The sequence below is a fragment of the Acanthochromis polyacanthus genome, chromosome 20 (assembly GCF_021347895.1).
Source record: "Acanthochromis polyacanthus isolate Apoly-LR-REF ecotype Palm Island chromosome 20, KAUST_Apoly_ChrSc, whole genome shotgun sequence".
NCBI lineage: Eukaryota > Metazoa > Chordata > Actinopteri > Pomacentridae > Acanthochromis > Acanthochromis polyacanthus.
This window is the reverse complement of record NC_067132.1, coordinates 24,258,833-24,280,745: the sequence shown is the minus strand read 5'-3', so window position 1 is coordinate 24,280,745 and position 21,913 is coordinate 24,258,833. Positions and strand designations below refer to the sequence as shown.

Sequence of the window (21,913 nt, the reverse complement as noted above, 5' to 3'; positions counted from 1 at the left end):
CATTATGCAGCACAACATGGAAGTGAAAGAAAATGCTCTGTTTATTTCAGTTTGGAAGTGCAATAAACATGTTTTTTTCCCCAAAAATCAAAATCAATTTAGCAAAATAATCATTATCATTTGGCCAAAGTTGCACAGCCCTAATATAAGCCCAAAAAACCCTTGTTTAAAAGCTTAAATTTGCTTATTTCAGTACTTTATATCAACAAGTGATCACATTATAATGTGTTCTGCACTTACATACCACTTTTTCAAAAAATCTCTAAAGACTGACCTGCTCTGCATCCAAACAGCAGACAGATAAGCTTAGCTACGTGTTCGTGAACAAAGCATTTAGTTGGACATTCTCTCAAGGACTTGTAGGCTCCCCCCATAACCTTAACTATCCATTTTTCCATTTTCTGCTCCTTATCTGGAGCAGGTTGCACGGTAGCGGCCTAACCCAGCTCTTCCTGGGGGATCCATGCCAGATGAGATGTATAATCTCTCCAGCGTGCTCTGGGTCTACCTCTTACACGCTGGACATGACCGGAAAACCTCCAGTGAACGGGAGGTGCTCATGAGGCGTCCCGATCTAATGCAATGAACTACCTCCGCCGGCTCCCCGTGGAAGTCTGAGCTCCTTTATCTGTCTCTGAGGAGGAGCGCAGCTGTCCTGCACAGGAAACTCATTTTGGCTGCTGGTATTTTCAGTCTCTCTCTTTCAGGCCCGAAAGCTCATACACATCTGGGGAAGTTGGGGAGTTTAACCCTCAGAAAACTGAACCGATCTTTATCAGGACTAGAAATGGGTTGTCTTATCAAATTTGACTGAAAGTGACCAAAAATGCAATCAGTTGTCAGTTATCAGCCACAACATTATGACCACTGACAGTTGAAGTGCAGGACATCAACCATCTTGTATTAATGCAATGTTCTGTTGGGAAACCGTGAGTCCTGATATTCATGTGAATGTCTGACATGTGCCACTGACCTAAACATTGAAGGTCAGGCGACCCCCAACCACCCAACCCTCATGACAGCAACAGGCCTTGAAGCCAGTTGCCACCCTTAGCAGGACAATGCACCACGACACACCACAAGAACTGCTCAGGAGTGCCCCAGGGAACACGACAGAGCTGAGATGTTCACCCGGGTTCCACACTCCCTAGATCCAAATCTGACTGAGCATCTGTGGGTTGTGCCAGAATAATCTGGATTTAAGTGGGTTCCACCCTGCAATCCACAGGACCCACAGCCACCATCTCAGTGCCTCACTAGGATCACTAGAGGTCCTGTGTCCATGCCCCACAGGGCCAGAGGAGTTTTAGCAACATAAAGGGGACCAACACAATGTTAGACAGGTGGTCATAATGATGTGCCTGATCTGTGCAATGTTGTTGAAAGACTTCTGAAGCCTGATTTGTACTGAATGTGACAAACTGTAACTTTGTGCTAATTGAATCTGATAAAAGATGCCAATTTGCTTCAATGGTCCCCCATGGTATTGCAATGAAAATAGTGGCCAAAAGCATTTTTTCCCCCCATATTTACCAAAGAGATGACAATAAAACTGTTGCCAAGACACCTCCAACTACTCACATCATTTTGCACTTTTTTGATTAGATTTTTTTTCATCCTTGAAGGCTTTCCATTTGCAAAACTTTCCCAGTTCCTATAAAAGTCAGTTTTATTGTGGTATTGTACTCACAATGTAAATTCAGTGGGCTGAGGGGAAACGGATACACAAGGCAGGCATGGGAAACACTAATGTGCATATGTAATGGGCTACACCACCTACAAAATAAAATGTAGAAAAAACTTTTTTGCCTCATGCTCTAGGCAAGCAATTTTCATTCAAGTGGGCAGGCACTATCTTTGAGTCTGTTACCCTGATCTCCCTAATGCATCCACATGCTCACTTCAAACCAGAAAGAGAGCCCTGAGACAACAGAACAACACACTTCTCTAATGTGAAACAACCAGGAAAGCAGACAGCAGTGCTCAAGTTTTAAGGACCTCAAGTGTAAATTAAAAAAACAAAACAAAAACCCAGGTCAGCAATGAAGAGTTTCAATATCTTTGAGGAGGAGTTTGGGTGCCATAAATACCAAAAATGTAGCTTTAGCTGGTTCAGGTGGCTTCAAACAGCAAAGTACACAACTACAATGACATGAATAGTGAAGTGAGAGGGATTAAGAGACCAGTACAGCTTTCACTCAAGTGTTACCTCCTAAACAATGTTGACAAAAGCCAATCTTTTTCCTATAAAAGAGCACATTTCTTGGGCCACCAGTTGACTCACTACTATAGATCATCTTTATAAGTTTTTGAAAATTATTTAAACCCTTTGAGGAATATTCAGTGATAGAAAACTCTTAAACCCACACAACACCCTTGGATAACATTGTGTGTAGTAATTTTTTATTTTTTTTCCCACAGGAAAGCTAAATTATGTTGTTAGAAATTCTTTAGTGTGTCCTCTTTAACTGAAACATCCAGAATGTATAAATATGGGCATATTTTTGTATTTAAAAAAGGTAACCAATGGATGTAAGATATATTGTATATCACTGAAAGCCTATTCTCAGTGTTTGTGCACCGCAACCTTCAAGTTTTCATACCGCAGTAGCAGAAGTTCGATCAGAATTGTAGTGATTTGTGAGGAATTGTGCTTGCAGTTGAACACCTCCACACCACTGTAGAATGGTCTGCCCACACCTAACATCATTTGGCTTTGAGAAGACAAAAACGCTCATGTTTATTTGTATTTCTTTAACCCTTTAAGCGTCAGTCAATTCCAGCCGTTTTCAGTACAAAAAATCGCTAATATTCTATTTTTAAATAAAAAAATTACGAAAAATACGGGGAATATTGGACGCGCATCGGGAGGTGCATTTCCTTGAAAACGACCGATTCGGGGATTTTATACCGACTTCAGGACATGTTTTGGACAAAATAGTTTACTGGCTTGTGTCATCTGATGTAAAAGGTTGGATTATGGCCGTTTTTTGTGGAATCTTTTTTTTGTGTGTAATAATAAACCCGGAAATGTGAGTCGCGCTGTATGCTTTGAAGCCGTGTATAGAGAACGGATGGATGAATATTTGTTTTTGTCGGACAAATGTGTTTTTCTCACCCGCTGTGGTAATCACATCTGAAAGTGGTTTATACCGGCGGATTCATGAGAATCTAAGCTTTCCATTGGTGTATAGTGTTTGTATAATCGCGTTTGCACCCGTCGGACATTCTTGAAATTCCTATGCAAATTAGTAGGTGTACCGCCGGCGGTACACTGAAGCTTAAAGGGTTAAACCAGTGACCAAAATCTTTAGAGGCACAAATCCCAGGTGTGCAAACATGCAAGAACATCCTCTGAAACTCATATTTCAAGAGAATTCAGTGAAATTTTCCTTATTCAGCAAGTAAAATCTAAAAAGTCTTCCAGTGTCACACTCTGACTCTCAACATACAACATTCTGTAAAGTCAAGCAAACAACCAAAAACGCAGATGACTTTGAATTTTCCTTTAATCCAGATATGAAGTCTAATGTTTCAGATATATTTTAACAATTTAACCTTTGAGGTGATATATGAACTAGGCTATAAAATAGGCGCTATAATATATAAGTGTACCACTGACTTGGCTTAAAGGGGCACCGAGGAAGATTTTAGCGGAAATGTAGCGTTGCCTACATTTCCCGTGAGCCTCGGGCGCACTGTCACAAACCGTTGTAAACGAGCAAGCGAGCCTCAGGAAAGCCGGCGGAGTTGAAATCCTTGTTGAACAAGTGTCCTTAACAATAACGTGTGTAAATGACTCCGCGGTCTAATGTTGTGAACCGAGTTGTCAAAGCTGCTCCGAGCTACAGAGTTAACCGAACGTTAGCGCCGAGCTAACGTTACATTAGCCAATACCCACACAGTGTTTTTGCCACAAAGTTAGTCAACTAAACCAGTCACAGTCAAACTAATCCCATAGTCTACTAACCACACATCACAAGCAACACACACAAAAGACAAAAGAATTGTATCAAACTTACAAAGAGCTGAAGTTACGTACCTGTCTAGGAGAAGCACAGCCAGCTTGGCATCTGTTTTCATTCCTTTTTGCTCCCGGAATTCTCTCCACCTCTGAAATGCCTGTCCAAGATGAACTTTTCTTTTGCTTCGTTGTCGATCTGACAACCTTTTTGCTTGCAGACTTTGCTCCGTTCGCTTCCTTTTGCGCTCCATGTGTGCCGTCTTCTCAACCAACTCTCCGCTCTGCTACTGCTAAAAACAACTAGATCCGCTCTGCTGCGCTCCGTCAGCGCACGCGCACCGTATTTGCTGTAAATCGCTCCGTCTCTCACAGGAAATTCTAGACAAGTCGACAAAAAATTAATAAAATACAAATATTTACAAAACCAAAATGATTCATGAATCGAAAATGGGGGCATTAATAAGTGTAAATAATGAAGATTCATCCACATTAATATGAGACTTTGTTAAGAGCAAAAAAATCTTCCTTGGTGCCCCTTTAAATGCCAATGATCTATCACTTTGCAATGATACTAAATGTTTGCTGCAGCTGGCTTATACAAAGACTGAGACAATGTAGCTACAAAACCAAATTAATTTTCCATACGAAACGTACAAAAAACTAATAATAACATCATTGCATGTTTCCGTTGATTTGAGGATTTTAAATACCTTTACATGAGTATTTTTCAACAGTGAGGTGGTATAAGCACAGAAAACACAATTACATCATCTCAAAACAAGATCCTGCAGCAACAGACACACATTAAATTGGCTTTCACCTAATTAAATGTAGGTGTCAGTCAGATAAACACCATTTTGTCAGTGCTAACGATGTCAGTGATGGGGTTTGAAGCTAAATTCAAAGATGACCTCTTTATCGTTCTAACACCACTCCACTGCCTGCTGCGCACCTCGCTGCTCGGATGTCATAAGCCGGTGTATGTTTATTTTATGTCGGAGTCAAAATGATGATTGGTGATTGGCAACAGGCTCACTAACTCTACAATCACATGCCAGTCTGTTAAAGCTGCTACTCACTAATTTCTGGAAGGAGCCGCTTTGAAATGAGTGCTTCCTAAATTTGATTGTCATCGGTGTGATGTTTTGAAGCTGAAAATGATTGACCTTAAAGGTATAAATGAAATTCAAACTAAAGGAAAACCAGCATGAAGTGTCTTAGTGGAGTTTTGGGATATAATGTGCCACCTTAGCAGCTTCAGTGCAACTGGGAATTGATTCTCCAAGCCTCTGGAACTCTACTGGAAAGATGGAACACCACTCTGCTAAAAGATATTCCCTCACTGGGGTTTTGATGACCCTGATGGAGAGCGCTGTCGAACATTCCCTTCCAAAATCTGAAATAAATGTTCAGTTAGGTTGAGATCTGGTGACTACGAAGACCACAACATGTGATGCACATCATTTTCATCAAACATTTTAGTGACCCTTAGTGCCCTGTGGTTGGTCGTATTGTCATGCTGGAAGAGACCATCTTCATCTTTGCACAAAGGTGATTACTTAAAAACAACTTTGAAATGATTTGTAGTGACCTCATCGCTCTAAAGGGTCAACTGGATCCAAACCACAGCAGTAAAATGGCCTTGAAGCATAAGAGAGTGAATGGATCTACTCAATGTGGACGTCAAAGAGTCTTAAATTTGTACCGGATCCATATGTTTCATTAAATAGAAGTATTTTCCAAGAGAAACATGCAGTGTCTCAACAGTAAATTGCCCATTTTTATACACCTACATGACATAATTTTCTTCAATTTAAATTTTATACACTGAAAAAATAAGGAACCTTTGAATCTGAGGCACACTTGTAGAAATGATCAAACTACCAAGCTTTGTCTCCACATAATTGTTAGTATGCTTTCTGTTGTATCACATGATAGTAGTGGCATATTCCATCACTAAATTGAAAGAAAAATATTATTTAAAACTCTTTATAAGTAGACAAAGCAGGAATCTTCTCTACATGGCAACCATTAAATTTCCTTGGAAACAAAACGACATTTGTTGCTGTCAGATGGTATTAGCTGTAGATTGCCAGCTAATGAAGCTAACACGACTTCTAGAAACTTGTTAAAAATATTGTTTCCAGCTTAGTATTTCTAGTAGAGGTCTAGTGATATGCTTTTTTTCAGGATTCTGATTCTGACAACCGATATTTAGAATTGAAATTTGTGGGAAAATTAAAATCTTTGACGTCAAATTTTAAAAACTGGCGCAAACTCCAACGCAAAACTTTGTTGAGATGCCTTATGTTTAACTAAAGTAGAATTTTTCATTCTTTATTCTTCTGTAGATTGCAGATTACTACTTGAGATATAACAAATTGTATGGCACAGTGGGTTGGACTTTTTTACATTTAGAACTTTTCAATTTCAATAAAAATATTGGAAATTGGTTTTAAAAAAGTAATAACATTTGAAAAAAATAAAAAAATGCTGATGATCAGATCCAACAGTCAGTTCATTTATAGTTTCTAACCAACTCTAACTTGATGGCTGCATAATATCATAGGAAAAGATTAGGCTAAAGTGGGGCTAAAGTCAGGATTAGCTAGTTTGCTGGATGAGCTAATGAAACCTCCACCAAACCTTTTGCATGAATGTCTCTTCCTGTAGCTCCAACAAACCATTTCACTTTAGCATGTAGATAAATTCAAACCTCAACAGACATACCATATCCCGCCTCTCTGCTATATGACTCAACTGCTTTTGGGTGGAGGTGTTTGTAGCAAATGGACCCAAAAACAAAACTCACTTTTGAGCTACGGAAGGCCTCATACTAATCCAGCCCCCTCATGACATGATATCAAACTGTCAACTGTCTCGTAAAGGCTGCCGAATATTACACTCCAAAAAACCGCCACCAATTAGCCTCTAATGAGCAACAAAACAAGTTTCAAAAGTTTTTGCATGGCGTTATTACTTATTAATTTCAATTCAAAGCGTGACAATCCCCAAGACTCATCGCAACGAGAGGAAGCTCATTAATGGACCAGAATAGCGAAAGCTCGTGTGAAATAACTTGCAGGAAATGTATTCTGTAAATCCTAAAATATTAAAGTTTGCATAATCTTTTAACACATTTGCTGTCAGATTTGAGTCTGACACACATGCTGGGGCGATGGCAGCCTGATTACATGTAAGAGCTCACACATGCACGAAAGTCGGTGTCACTTTGCTTATTAAAAGGTGATGAGTGTGGCTTAGTATTGATTACTGTGATGGTAAAGCTTATGCTGCACATTCAATGATAAGGTCGTAGTGCTGTTGCTGCTGATAGATAGATCCAATGTAAACTGGCAGATTTAATCAGTAACAACAACAAAAATAGACTGTGCCTGATTAAAAAAAAAAAAAAAAAGCATATTAATGTGATGCATTTTCTTTTCAAAGTCATCAGTCTGCAGCTGTATCATTTCTCCTCGATTCCCAAAACTGAAACCAAAACACCGAACCCAACAATCATTAGCAGCATTCAATGAACAGCGATGGACACACATTAACAGCATGAACTCTCTTACCATAAAAATGTCTTTAATTCCAGCAGTTTTGCCGCACAGAGCTCGGACCGTACAGCCGGAGCGATCAGCTAATTCTGCACTCTGAACTAGCAGGCGGGTTTCTTGGGATAATGAACATTTTCCATTTCACTCCACTTCCCCTCACTTCATTAAGTTTGCAAATCAAGTGGTTTTAGGCACAAAAACAATCTATTTTGTTGCATTTTCTTACAAAAATAGCTGTACGGCACACAAATGTTCTGTCTTTTTGTGGGAGGTGATGTCTTCTTAAATGATATTTAAGAAATGTTGCAATAATTCAACGATATTTTAGTTTAATTTCAAACTTTAACGTCATGCAAGCTCTTGATAATTAGCAACTTTTCATGCACACTCGCGGCCCTGGTTTGCACTCATGCTGGATTCAGTAATGCACAAGGTATAATGCATAAGATGATGGATGTTCACGTCCTTGTAACTCTGAACTGGATTAATTTTTTGACCATGTTTTGTCATGCAATACTTTTTAAATCCTAAATTTCGTTATTTGATTTCCTACATTAGTACTTCCTGTATAACTCCATAATTTTAGCCTGTTACAGCTCCACAGCTTTGGTCCTGTGTTTGCTATTGCAGGTCTCTGGCTGGACGGAGCTTATCATCATCATCTAATTAACTGGCTACACCTGGCTGGTGTCTCTGGGGTTATATAAGCTGGCCTTTTGTTGCCAGACATCTTTTCTCCTTCACCCAACCATGTATGCTCATGTTCTTTGTGTTGGTTTCCTTTGCCTTATACTGACAACACACATTAAACACTGCCACCACACACTCTCGCTCACCAAAGAACGCTGACAATCACACTGCATTTTAACTTCTGCTTTTCTTGTAAAAAATCTCTGGAAGTTTCAGTAAAAAATCTTTGGCACATCTCTCTCCTTTGCCTAAGAGACAATCGTAACGCTTTCCATCAGCCTGCATTCAAATTAGAAACATACAGTTTTCCTTGTTTCAGAGCCAGTTAGCACTAAGTGGCATAAGAACCCGTCTTTGGTTCAGATTGAAGGTTAAACAGTTTTTTGACTTCTTTTGTGAGAAACTCACTGACCACTTTAAGTCATTGCACCCGGATAGTCAAACTGATGCACTGATTACTGTGTCTGATGAATCAAAGTTCGAGATTAAAACTTTGCAGTTGAGCACTCGGTCCATTTATCTTCTTTCACCCTCCTTATTGTCAAGTTCAAACACATTATGCAGAAACACAAGTAGCTATTGTAGCTACAAACTGCCTTTGTGATCAAAATGCCACCAAACAGAAGGTGTGACTAGATAGCAGCTAGTTCCTAATTGTAGAACTGAAATCTACCTGGCTCCTGCTCATCTTGTTAATTGTTAAAGTTATTAAACTTAGTGGTATTTCATTTTATTTTTTTTTGTAGCTTGGCTCTAAGTATAGCAATCTGTCAGTCAATTTTTCTGCTGATCCATCTACCACATTAGTACTGTTATTGAGAATTCATCACTAATTTCATTCATTAAGAATATACTAATGAAGGCAGAAGACGACGGACATGCATTTCTGATAATATTTAGTAGATTTGCCTCACAACCTGGTTGCGCCACCAGATAGAAGCTCTGTTTCTTGAAATGGAGTCACAGGTGTTGCATAAAACAAGCCTACCTACCTGATAACTAACTACTAACTGTATTAGTCGTGTTAATAAACTCTGCGACTCGAAGTTGTGGAAAAGGTACGTGAGGGATTTACAGCTTTGCTAGCTTCCTACAAGTGTAAAAAAGGATTTCCAAATCAGCAGATTGTGGCTGTAGCTGCTAACGCTGCTCTGAGTACATGCTTCAAACAGCATTGAAACAAAAGCGATCAAGTGTATCAGCAGCACTCTACTGTAACTATACATACTGCCACATTTCTTGGTCTAATGAAGTTGCTGCAACAGTGTTTATGGACATCTGTTCCAGTTGAGCAGCTGTTTCCAGCAGCTGGACTAACATTAGCTACAGTGAACAAGACACTCCATCATGTAGATCAGGTGTGAGGGTATTTCTGTTATAAAACCATTATGGCTCAAGTCCACTGTAAAGAGTTTACAGGTTGTTTATTGTGGAAGACTGCAGCTTGTCTGCTGTGCTTTCAACTTTGAATATTGTCGAGCCACGTAATAAATAACAATATTAAGTGTCTTTATTGGTTTATTTTTGGCTATTTAATCTACAATACTTGCAAAGACCACCAAATTTAATTCTTAAATTTGTAATGAAACTGATTTGGAAGCTGATTTTGAATGTTAAAATGGTTTTGTCAGCATAATACATCCATTGTGCTTCTGTAGTTCGGCGATTCATCAATTATTACTAATTAAAGTAGCAACTATCGGTTGAGGAAATTGCTTAAATCTAGTCTAGACTGTAATAATTTCAGAAGTGGATGGCTGTGAACTATGCAGACATGCACAGTTCCCTTTTTTGGAACCCTTCTGAACTGACATATGCAATGTCAGACATCCATAAAATTGTGACTTTGGAGCGTCACTGCCTAATAAACTTCAATCGTAATTTCTTTCTCAAGTTCCTTACTCATACTCTCATCTTTCTGGGGCTGTTCTACCGTCCCCTGTGAGCAGCTTCTTCACTTCCTGTACACATTGCATTGTGGGATAATTGTATACATCAACAGCACATTCAAAATTTTTCCATGTGTAGCATGTTTGAATGGAGCATACTTGATTTTGTCATTGTGAACTTCCCGCCACATACATCTCTGTGTAGACTGAAGGCTGCAGTAGCATTCTGGATGACAAAAACAGCCATTACACACAAACACTAAGCTGTTTTGTGATACTGAGCATCTCATCCAGATTTTAATCTTTACACTTATAATTATGTTCACATTACCAAATTGCACGTGAATGATTTGCGCTCTCTACAGCCAAACCTTAAGGCATGTCGCTAATGATTAAAAAAGAAAAGAAAAGCCTCTCAAAAGCCTTTCAGGCGTCTTTTCAATCAACTCACTGTCTGCCAAATGAGAGTCCCACTCAAAGACCCTCTACTGAGCATTGTGGCTTCGTGCGAGGAGTTTGGCAATGGGTTTGAAAAAGAAGAGCTGAATCTATAACCTGTGCAGGAGAGCGGAGGACAGAGACAGTTGACGGAGTGAAATCCTTCACGTTGCTGTAATGGGTATAATTACACAAAGAAAAGGGCTGTTAGGTTAAATTACCCATGATATTCACCATGGATAATGGCAGAAATTCAGAAGGTTAAATGACACCAGGAGCTGAATGATTTTTGACATTAAGGCACTATTGAAAAGGGAATTATAACTGAGCCTGTACGGGAAAATCCAGTGCCTTACATGTTGGACTGTGGAGATCGGTTTGAAAAGACTTTAAAAAGGCCCTTTTTTGTGAACACCTGTGTCTTTAGAAGCCATTGTGAGACAATGATTAAGTCTAGAAAGCGCTGGCCGGATTGATTGTTTCCAACGGTGGAGGCTATTTGAAGCTCACTTTGAGCTGCACTGATGTCTGAAAATTGTCCTGCTGAGTGGCGAACCTGCTCATACAAGTAACCACGGCGGGAAGGGAAAGGCAGAATAGGTTCAAGCAATTAGTTGTTTCCCTTATGTCTCCTACCTTGAATGTTTCCAGCTACTTTCCGGAAAGGACTGTATATGAATTTCTTCACTTATTTCCTCACTCTGTTCTCCATGGTCCCAACGCTGACCTCACAGACAGCAAACAGCCCAATTAGTGGTTGAGAAGGTGAAGGGGCCCAGACCTGATCACCACGCAATTACCTCAAGTCCCCCCGCAAGCAACCGCCCACACAACTAAACCACGAGCTTGTGGTGTTTGTCAAATGGCCGTGAAGACAGAGGAGAGTCAGGCACTGTGTTGTACACTTTTTTTTCACAGCACTACAGCCGCTGTTGTGTGTCTCGAGAGTGTCTCTTCCCGAAGACATTGCAAATCAAGCCAACTTTTTGTCCTCCGCCAACCTTCTTTTGTTCTGAGTTTTGCTGCCAGTCATCCCTTTGCTTTCTTCTGATGCTACTGATTGGCGCACATCAGTAGCATGGATGGTTCTCTGGTGACTCGACAGAAAGCAGAAATCCATATCATACAGCATAATGCATGTTAAACGCTTAATATTTAATGCATACTCTCTGTATATAAACTTAAATTTCTGTGAGATTTAGGGGAATCGAGAAGCAAAATCTCCATTTAGAAAAATATGTTGACATATCCGTGGGGTTATACAATAACTCACATAGTCCATAATGCACATACAAGCCAGAATGTCAAATATAAAATGGCAACGTGACAAGAACTGGATAATATGACATCAGAAATTAAAAATTCACAGGTCAGTAATACTGCAGTTAATATTTGCACACCTCAAAACAAACATTTTCAATTACAAATAAAATATTTTCCCTCAGCTTTCAGAGCACAGTTCGCCTCTTTACACTCATTGTTTTGGTATTCCAGCCTAAAAACACAGTCCTCAACAGTCCTTTTCCAGCTGCAGCAGGGAGCTGCTTTCAGCAAAACACTAATAAACCCGCTGTGCACTCCCTACCCAGTGCAGCGCCGAGCTGAATATACTAGTAGCGGTGCAGTCACCAAGCTAACAAGGTATATTTCTCTCAAGAGGTGGAGAACAAAACAGGGTTCAAAATACTGAAATGACTTGTTTTTTTAAATGACCTTGTTGCTCCATCTCTGCTGCTTACTATGTAATATATGTGTTTTCAATGTTTTCAGCTTGCTTGTTAAGAAAATAAAAATGCAGCTCTACGATTAAGAGAGCTCGTGGTTAAAAGTTAAACAAAATTATCTTTGGCTTTTAGTAGGAGGCAGAATGCAATCTGTTGTCTCTGGAGATTAGGGAAAGCTTTTTACAACCAACTTTGCACCTTGACCTCTGATGTCTGACATAAAATATAAAGATTGATGACATTCGATTGGTGCAAAATGGTAGGTCATCCATTCCTCTTTGATTTTATAGCATTGACACATTTATTACAAGCCATATTTGATCTAATTAAACATTTGGTTAGTTATTAATGCTTCCAAGTTCCATTGTAAAGTAATAAAGTTGTTTAAATTATAGAACAGCTGTACATAGAATAAAAAATACAACAAACGAAATCTGGTCCAGTAGTATAAAGCATGCCAGCAGTAGGTCTTTGTTTTGTATTTAAAAAGAATTGTCCAACATTTTAGAAGAATTCCCTTTCTCACAGCCAAGTTAGCTTAGCTTAGCTTAGCTTAGAAAAAAATGGAAGAACAGGTAGCCTAGCTCAGGCTAATTGTAAGGAAATCTGCCAGCCAGTACTTCTTAAGGCAAATTTAAAAAGCAAAACTGAAGTAAGAAACTTTTTGTTAAAGCCAACCCTTGTAAACAGAATGTGATCTTTACATTATTGTCGATGAGTGTTTATCGGACATGCTCTGCCCTCGTCTATGAAGCAAAGACAGCTCCTCAGAAGACTGTGTCCTCCTCTCCTCCTCCATACCAAGGGGTGAGTCTTACTAAATAAGGTCTGGGATTAGAGACGGGTTGCTCAGGTCCAACCTCCGAAGTAGAAGAATCCAGTGAGCTCAGGGACCCAGTGGGAGACCCTGACCCTTCATATGCATAAGTTCTCAGGCAGTCAAACGGGGGAACGTAAGGATCCTGATCAGCCTCCGCCACCCGGTCTAGAATAAACTGCCTGAAGACCTCGTCCTCCGGCCCAATGAGGTGTGACTCCCGGAGAGACATCCGAATGCTGGCCCTGACGTCCTCCCTCCTCAGCCTCCTCTCCCTCCTCCTGGGGTGAGAGCGCAGCGGGACGACGGGCTGGCACGAGTCCAGGCCGCCCCTTCCTCCTCCACCTCCCGCTCCTCCCGGTTCTCCGTAATAAAGCACCTTCTGCGACACAGTCTCCGGCAGCTCCAGCTCCCTCACCTCCACCTCCAGCCCCTCCTGCTGTTTCCGCCTGTGTCTCCTCACCATCAGCATTAGAACTGACAGCACTGCAGACACAACACAGTGGGAGATCATTACAGTTAAACACCAGGGCATGAGCTTAGCGAGGGGGAAAAAAAAAATAAAACATCTACGGTGCCTGATGGAGCATGCACGTAGAATGTGCAAGCGCTTTGAAAATAACAGCAGCCAGATTTGTTTTTCTGTAACTTGTGGATGCAGGAAGAAAAAAAAAACGGAATGGAGGACAAATTAAGCAATAAATTATCTTTTTTTAATTTCAGCTCGCACATAAAGAAAGTATTCCATAATTTGCTCCATGTGGCACAGAATACTAACAGACTGTTTTTTTTTTCTGCTGTGTTTTCTACCAGCTATTGTTCTCATCCGACAGAATGTTAGCATAGCAGGTTTTGTCATTAATCTTTCATGTGATGGGTACAGGGAGGACACAAAGCAGCCGAGGTCATAATAAAGCTCTTCACTATGCAAACCCATCAACGTCCCAGGATGGCATTGCTACTGATGTATTGCAACCAATGCGCTCATTACCTGACATCATTGCTCTGCAAGCTTTCAGCATTTTTAAAGTGTGTGTTAAAGGCACGCAGGTGAGTTTTTAAAAAAAGCAGATTCAAATGAAAGCGCAGATTGGTTAATGAAAAATCCTGCTGTTTAACACTCGGGGTCATATACTTGCCAAAGTGATGTGAGGTGGAACTGCTTTAGCTCAACAGATCCGCTGAAAAAGAATGACTCTCTTTTACAACAAAATTTCAATTACATTTGAGATTTGTCTTCAAGGGCTACTGCCGCATTTTGGGAGTTTGATCTACTGGTTACCCCAACAGTGAAATAGTAATAGATGTCTGGCATTATTTAGGGTTTTATTTCCACTTTAAAGCTCACCCCACACCTCTAATGAAATCTTTTGTATATTCACGTCCGTGTCAGTTTTATTTTTAGTCTAAATGAACTGGGAAGGAGCCATAACTGCAATTTCAATGGTCACCAAGACATAAAAACTGTGTGTGGGGAGTCAAATTGATCAAACAATGCTTGAACGTTTGGCGGCTTTGTGGCTTTAAAAAGCATTTTCCTTGCACATTACATCTCTGCTATACACTTAGACAGTCTTACTACATTATGATTGCATCTGTGCAACGACACAATTGACTTTTTTGGTGGCGTGGCAGGACTACCATCTTTAGTGTTAAATAATTCTCCCATAGATGTCTATTTAGGATTCTTTTAGCTGCAAGTTTCTCCCTTTTGACGCCTTGCGTGCAAGAACAACCATCTCTCTAGTTCCAACAAAACAAACTACACTTGCAACGAGGCTCTTAGAGGGATTAATCGTGTTTAGCCAGCTGTCTGTCTTGTCAATCACGATGATGTCTGAAGAAACTGTTGCCAAAAATTTGGCAGAACAGCGTCTCTGGTCTTCCCAAAATCGCCTTTATATGTTGGTGTGGTTTGAAAAAGCTTAAGAGGCACCACTTCAGACCGGCACCTCTGGATCTTTTTCTCTGAACCCTTTGTGAAGCATCTCTCTTGTGCACATTTATTGACTTGAAATATATCAACAAAAAGCAGTATCTCTGGCTTCTTTGTTGCTCCCAATGCAGACCAGAGGAGCTCTAGTTAGACAAAAAGTAGAAAAGAAATCCATTCTTCTATATTTTAACAAACATGTCAGTCATCACCAGTGAGACGGCTACATTTCTGACTCATCTGATAACCTTTTGGGGCTCCGCATTCAGACATCTTTCATGGAAAATACTAATCTTCCAGCCTTAGCTGCCACGACTTACTGCCAGACACAGAGCTGATTTTAAAGCCAGATTAAGACATCCAGAAGACCAAACTCCAAATGAATGCCAGTGTGCTCTTTGCTGGAAGTTATTATATAACGGTGCGATAATCCAGACGGCGATGAAAATAGATGAGATGCTCACCTGTGAGTGTGACCAGGCAGACCAGAATCCCTAACAAGGTTTGCATGCTGAGCCCCATAGACAGGGCCAGCGCCTCCACCCCTCCTGAGGGACAGTGGCCGGCAGGCTGGCAGCTGCAGACGCTGATGGTCAAAGTGCTGGTGCTGGAGAGGGCCGGAGAGCCGCTGTCAGCCACCACCACCGGCAGGAGGTAGTGGGTTCGATCCTTGCGTGTGAAAGTGCTCCTTCGTGCCACGATGCCGGCCGTATTGTCTGAAAGCGATGACGAGAGCGAGAGATGCACTTTTCAGGATCCTTAAAAAAAACATGAAGTCTGCTGCCTCTGTGAGTACTCGTGTTTTGGAGGGGAATGGAAAACTAACAAGTGAACTGATACACGATCCGAGCTCTCCTAAAGGCCCATTTTGATTGTGCACAGAAGTAAATTTGGAAAATGACTCTCAGTTTTTGTTGCACCTATAAGAGTTCATTAAGGCGCTGGAGTCACATAAGCCTCGTGGCATATGGAAATGGGTTTTATTAAATGTGTTTCTTTGTGATTCATTATTCATTTCCGAGCTGCTGACTGGACTGCTGTGGTTGCGTGGCTAACCACCCATACGCTGCACCTGCATACATTTCAGTCTAACTTATTCAACACATTCAAAAATGCTGCGTGCTTCCTAACAACGCTGTTTGTTCAAGTTTTAGCAGACAATTTTCATTACAAACTTCGCACTTAAGTGGCCACTGACTTCCAAGGCAAATGCTCAAACTAATTTACAACCTGCTGAAGGATTAAATCCCAAAATGTCCAGGCAGACTTATGAACATATAGTATTTATTTTTTAAATTTGCATTTCTGTAATCATTCTAACTTGTACTTGCACTGTTCATGCTGGTCGTGGTTTTGGCTGCCACTTTCTGTTGTTGTACAATACTACAATATGAAACTGTAACTATGGTTTCGCCTGGTTTTGTGTTTTCATTTTCGCCCCTGAGCTTAACAGAAAATGTCAGTAATTTGCAGGGTGACATTTCCCGGTGCAAGATGTATAATTATACAGATTTGGTTTAAGTTGAGAGTTTCACTGCAACTGATTCTTTTAGCAGCTGGTTCATTGCACTTAAAAGAAAAATCAGCCAAACTGTGACCATAGATTATGGAAAAATCTGCATGATTGCGGTTATTGGTTCCACAGTGCTGTTTGCAATAGAAATAAGATGTAAACTAGAGTTAGATGAGAAGATGGATACCACTCTCACTTGCATATCTGTACGCAAAATACGAGGCTTCAGCCAGCAACCTGGTGGGTAAGCTGAGCAAAGGCTAGAAACAGGAGCAGACAGCAAATTGGGTTCTCCTGAAAGATATAGAAATATGACTGCAACACCTCCAAAGCCCACAAAGTTATGTGGCTTTTATTGTCAAAGTGAAGCTGGCACCTAACAAACCCAAATGCATGACATTGTGTAAAGGCTGTAAAATTGTGAGCAGCCTATGTTTGTTGGTCTACTGCCCAGCATCCATGACTTGCAAGCTTTCTTTGTGTGTGTGAAAATAATACATTATGGTCTGCGGACCAGCGTAGCTATTCCACATTTCGGTGTGAGACTGGGCTGCCACAGAGCAATCCTCAGGGGGCCACGGCACCCAAGCAAGAAATAGCAGAGCGCATAATGTGGAAAAACACATTTTGTCATATTTACTCCCCAATTTCAGGACAGATTAAATAAATTTGATACAATATGTTAATGAGAGAGCTTTGGGGGTTCTAATAGGCTGATGTTATTACTACCAGACAGAGCTGGGCGAGCTGTTCCTCCTTGTTTTGAGTCTTTATTCTCGCCCAAGTGGCTGCTGGCTGTAGCTCCATATTGTATGAGAGTAGTATCAATATTCTGATGTAATTCTCAGCAAAAAAAAAAGCAAATGTCTTCCCTCAAACACCAAAAAGCTTCTGTGTATGTATAACACACTACTTCACCTTTAGGACAGACCAGGACAGGGCTGTTGTAGCCTTACTAGGTGTTATCCTAGTAAATACAGAGATATACAATGCCTATATAAGTAATTCAACCCTTTCATTGCTTCTCAACATTGAATCACGATCATTTTAATTTGACTTTCATGACAAGAATTGGCAAGAAAAAACACCATTTAATGTCAAAGTAAAACCAGATTTCTACAAAGTGATTAAAGTGATTGCGTAGGTTTTCGCCCCCCTTTTAAGTGACTCACCTAATTCAACACAGGTGCAGCCAGCTGGGGCTAAAAGTTACACAACTCGTGAAATGGAGATCTTCTGATTGCAGTGAATGTGTCTGGAGATTGTAGTATAAATACACCTGTATCTGAAAGATCCAGTCACTGATGACTCAGTACTCTTGGCTATAACTGCACCATGAAGACAAAAAACCCCACTCTAAGCAACTCTATATAAAGGTGATTGAAAAGCCAGGAGATGGATAGGGGAAAATTGAGCTTTTTGGCTATCAGACTAGACGCTATGTTTAGTTGACACCAAACACTGCACATCATCACAAACACACCATCCCCCTGTGAAGCATCATGATGTGGGGATGCTTGTTGGCAGCAGGTCCTGGAAGGCTTGTAGATGTAAATAAACGCAGTAAAGTTTAAGGAAATCTTGGAAAATAACCTGGAAGATATCTGCGCAGTCTTGCAGAGCTTGAGCAGTTTTGCAAAGAAGACTGTAAAAATTGTAGTGTCCAGATGTGGAAGGGTGATTGAGACCTAACCACACAGGCTCAATGCTGTGATTGTGGAAGAAGGTGCATCTACTATATACTGACTTGAAGATGGTGAATACTTGTGCAGTCACTTTTATGTCAACATAGAAGAGTCCTTTTTTGTGAATTCATCTCAAAAATGACTAATTATACTGACCATGATTTAATGTTGAAAAGCAATAAAAGGCGAAGCTTCCAAATGGGGTGAATATTTTTTTATAGACACTGGATTTGTATGCCTGATTCACTCATTGAATATAACCTTGATTATCTCTGATAGTGAAGTTTGGATTGATGTGCTTCTCAGGGACCATAGAGAAGTAGAAGTGGTGTCCCTCCACAGGGTCGTCTGGATCAACTGCACTGAGCAGCTGAATGAGCTGAGACACACAAAGACATGGAAAACCGTGAGCACCACGAGTAATGACGTACAATTACAGACTTACCAAGAATTCTAGACAATCGTATGAATCTTTGCATTTTCTTTCTCGGAACTGTAACACTCAAAATCTCATTCAACAACAGACAATATTATGAATGCTGTACATGCTTTATGACACTCAAATGGTTCCTTTGGAGTCTTTTGCTGTTTAAAAGGCTTCACGGAATAGTAGAAATATTGTGGCGCAATATAATATGACACAATTTGAGAACTTTTACCGTCTACATTGATGTAAATTCTGGTTTCCACATTGCCATATACAGTTGTAAATCCTGAAAATCAGTGCATCGTAATATACATACTTCTCCCGCCTGCGTCCCCTCACAGATATATGGCTGGTAATCTCTTGCAAGCCTTGGCACATTGTCGTTTATGTCCAGCACTTTGATGAAGACCACCACAGAGGAGGATAAATGGTTCTGCGCTGCAGTAGTGAAGATAGACATTTGCTGGAGTCCACTGGGTGCATGTATCATAAATGCTTTGTAAAAGCTCTGTCAAAATAACACTTAAGACTGATAAATGTTTCACTTTCTTGCATCACAACTGTGGAGCCAAAAAATGGGCATCAGCGTCACACTGCTTTTGCCAAAACAAGATAATTGATGGAAGAGTAAAAAACAGTAAAATCTTCTATGGGAATTTAATGGTTTGCGTCACTCTGGACCAGTGATTCCCAATCGTTTTTGTCAGATGCACACCCATAGGCCTGATTGTATGAATATGACTTTGCGTACCAATTTTTAGAACAAAACACCAGCTAGCAGCTTGTCATCAGCAAGCTACCAGCTAGTCCAACTTGTCTCTGAGGTTTCTTTCAGTGTAGTAAAACTTGATTTCAGGTAAAGTCACTGCTAATCCTTCCAAATTATTAGTTATCTGGCAAACAGTTGTGATTAACCTCTGGCAATTTTGATGCAACTCTGCAGCAAGGTCATGTTTTCATATGCAAATTGAGTTTAATCCTCAAAGTTAGGCATCTTGAAGTTGGAAGTCTAGACGTTTTCTAGAAATCTAGACTGGACATGAGCATATGATCTTTCTGCAGATGTGTGGTAACAGGTTAACGATAGCTTTCTATGAGAAACCAGACAATCTTTGAATAATGCATTGTAAAATATATTTCAGGGGACTTGTTTCCACTCCTTTCTAAAACGCATGACTGCAAGATCAAAAAAACTCTAATTTACTCATTCAGATAAACCTTTTAAGTTGCAGACATTGTTTTGATGAATTCTGCTGACATAATAATACTGGTAATTGCACAAATTGTGTATAACTTAAACTGAAATCTCTGCATTAAATGATTTTAGCTCTAGTAAATTAAATGAATAGTCTCGTTAACTTCATTTTTCTCCTTCGTGAGTTCAGAAGGAACTTAAAAACCGTGTTTATGCTACCAATTATTAAGTAATTAGTAATTTCAAATACCACTGATTGTAGAGGAAAAGCTCATTTCTACAACTCAGTATTAGCTGTTGGCTGAACATAATTTTATGAGAAGCTGTCCTACCTCAAAGAGACTGATTCAGACCATTCAGTTTAGTTGTCGGTGGTGGTTTTTAGTATGAGCCATTATTGTCAGAAATGCTACACTACTGTTCACTTGGAAATGTCATTATTTGTGAAAGAAAAACTTTTTTTTTTCCAATGTAGGTAACATTAAATGAATCAGAAATACAGTCTAGACATTGCTAATGTGGTAAATGACTATTCTTAATGGAATCTCTCCATAGGGGCACAGAGGAACATTTCCAGTAACCATCACTCCTGTGTTCTAATGCTACATTGTGTTAGCTAATGGTGTTGAAAGGCTCATTGATGATTAGAAAACCAGTTATGTTAGCACAAAAATACAAGTGAGAGTTTTCATGAGAAATATGAAATTGTCTGAGTGACATCAAACTTTTGAACATTATTGTATATATGGAAAAAAGGAAACTGTCATGTTTGCCATTAATGAAAAACCTTGTGTGTGTGTGTGTGTGTGTGTGTGTGTGTGTGTGTGTGTGTGTGTGTGTGTGTGTGTGTGTGTGTGTGTGTGTGTGTGTGTGTGTGTGTGTGTGTGTGTGTGTGTGTGTGTGTGTGTGTGTGTTCTTGTACTTGCTACATGGTGAGTACCATTTTCTGCATTTAACTATCAAAGTGAGGACATTTTTACAAAGTGAGGACATTTTGGCCGGTCCTCACTTTGAAACAGCCATGTTTGAGGGTGAAGACTTGTTTTTAGAGAACAGGTATGAATTGAGGTTTGGTTAGGGTTAGGGTAAGGATTAAGTTTAGGTAATCAGTTGTGATGGTTAAGGTTAGGGTAAGGCTCTAGGAAATGCATTACGCCTATGGATGTCCTCACTAAGATAGAAGTACAAACGTGTGTGTGTGTGTGTGTGTGTGTGTGTGTGTGTGTGTTCTTGTACTTGCTACATGGTGAGGACCATTGTCTGCATTTAACTATCAAAGTGAGGACATTTTTACAAAGTGAAGACATTTTGGCCAGTTCTCACTTTGAAACAGCCATGTTTGAGGGTGAAGACTTGTTTTTAGAGAACAGGTATGAATTGAGGTTTGGTTAGGGTTAGGGTAAGGATTAGGTTTAGGCAGTCGGTTGTGATGGTTAGGGTAAGGCTCTAGGAAATGCATTACGCTTATGGATGTCCTCACTAAGATAGAAGTACAAATGTGTGTGTGTGTGTAGATTCTCAGTTTTCTTAATTATTGCTGTCCTAAGGGCTTCAGCAGAAGGAAACTGTACTTTTCTTTTTGGTCCTTGACGATGTTTCATCTCTCCTCAGAGAGGCGTCTTCAGTTCCAACTGACTGACGGGGAGTCTCAGATATATTGTCACCACCAGCTCACATGGCTAATGGCCCATTAATGACTCGCACTGAGTCTCACATCTCGAGGTGTGAGCAGTCGTGAAACTGCCAGGTAAGAGGTGACTCAAGATGTTAATGGTGGTGAAACTCTGAGATTTCAAGGCTGCGCTGCAAGTACCTGATAACACCTATTATCAAGCACTTGTGGAGAGGCTACTCCAGTTTAGCATGGATGGCTTCATTCACTCTGAAGCCATTCATCATCTCTGTCCAGGATGTGAGAATAGTGTTTTTTCAAATGAGTGTCTCTTTATCCTTGATCAGCCAGTTAGAAAGGAACAACATCTTGGATGAGAGGTAAAATGTCTTCAAGAACCGCAAGTAGAAAGCCCAGTTGACCTTTACTCAAACTCAAAGGATCAGTAGTGACAAACTGTTTG

At 40.2% G+C, this 21,913-nt stretch overlaps 1 protein-coding gene across 1 annotated transcript in view; it reads right to left on the bottom strand.

The window, feature by feature from the left end:
• Positions 1 to 11,678: 11,678 nt before the first annotated feature.
• The window catches only part of cdh19 (cadherin 19, type 2), a 28,665-nt gene continuing 18,430 nt past the window's right edge, over positions 11,679 to 21,913 (bottom strand). The window contains exons 9-12 of the mRNA XM_022193801.2: positions 18,960 to 19,081; positions 18,478 to 18,595; positions 15,483 to 15,734; positions 11,679 to 13,571 (exon numbers count right to left, since the gene is read on the bottom strand). Coding sequence (XP_022049493.1) covers positions 13,036 to 13,571; positions 15,483 to 15,734; positions 18,478 to 18,595; positions 18,960 to 19,081 — 1,028 coding nt within the window. The 3' untranslated portion in view covers positions 11,679 to 13,035. The remainder of the gene's footprint in view (positions 13,572 to 15,482; positions 15,735 to 18,477; positions 18,596 to 18,959; positions 19,082 to 21,913) is intronic.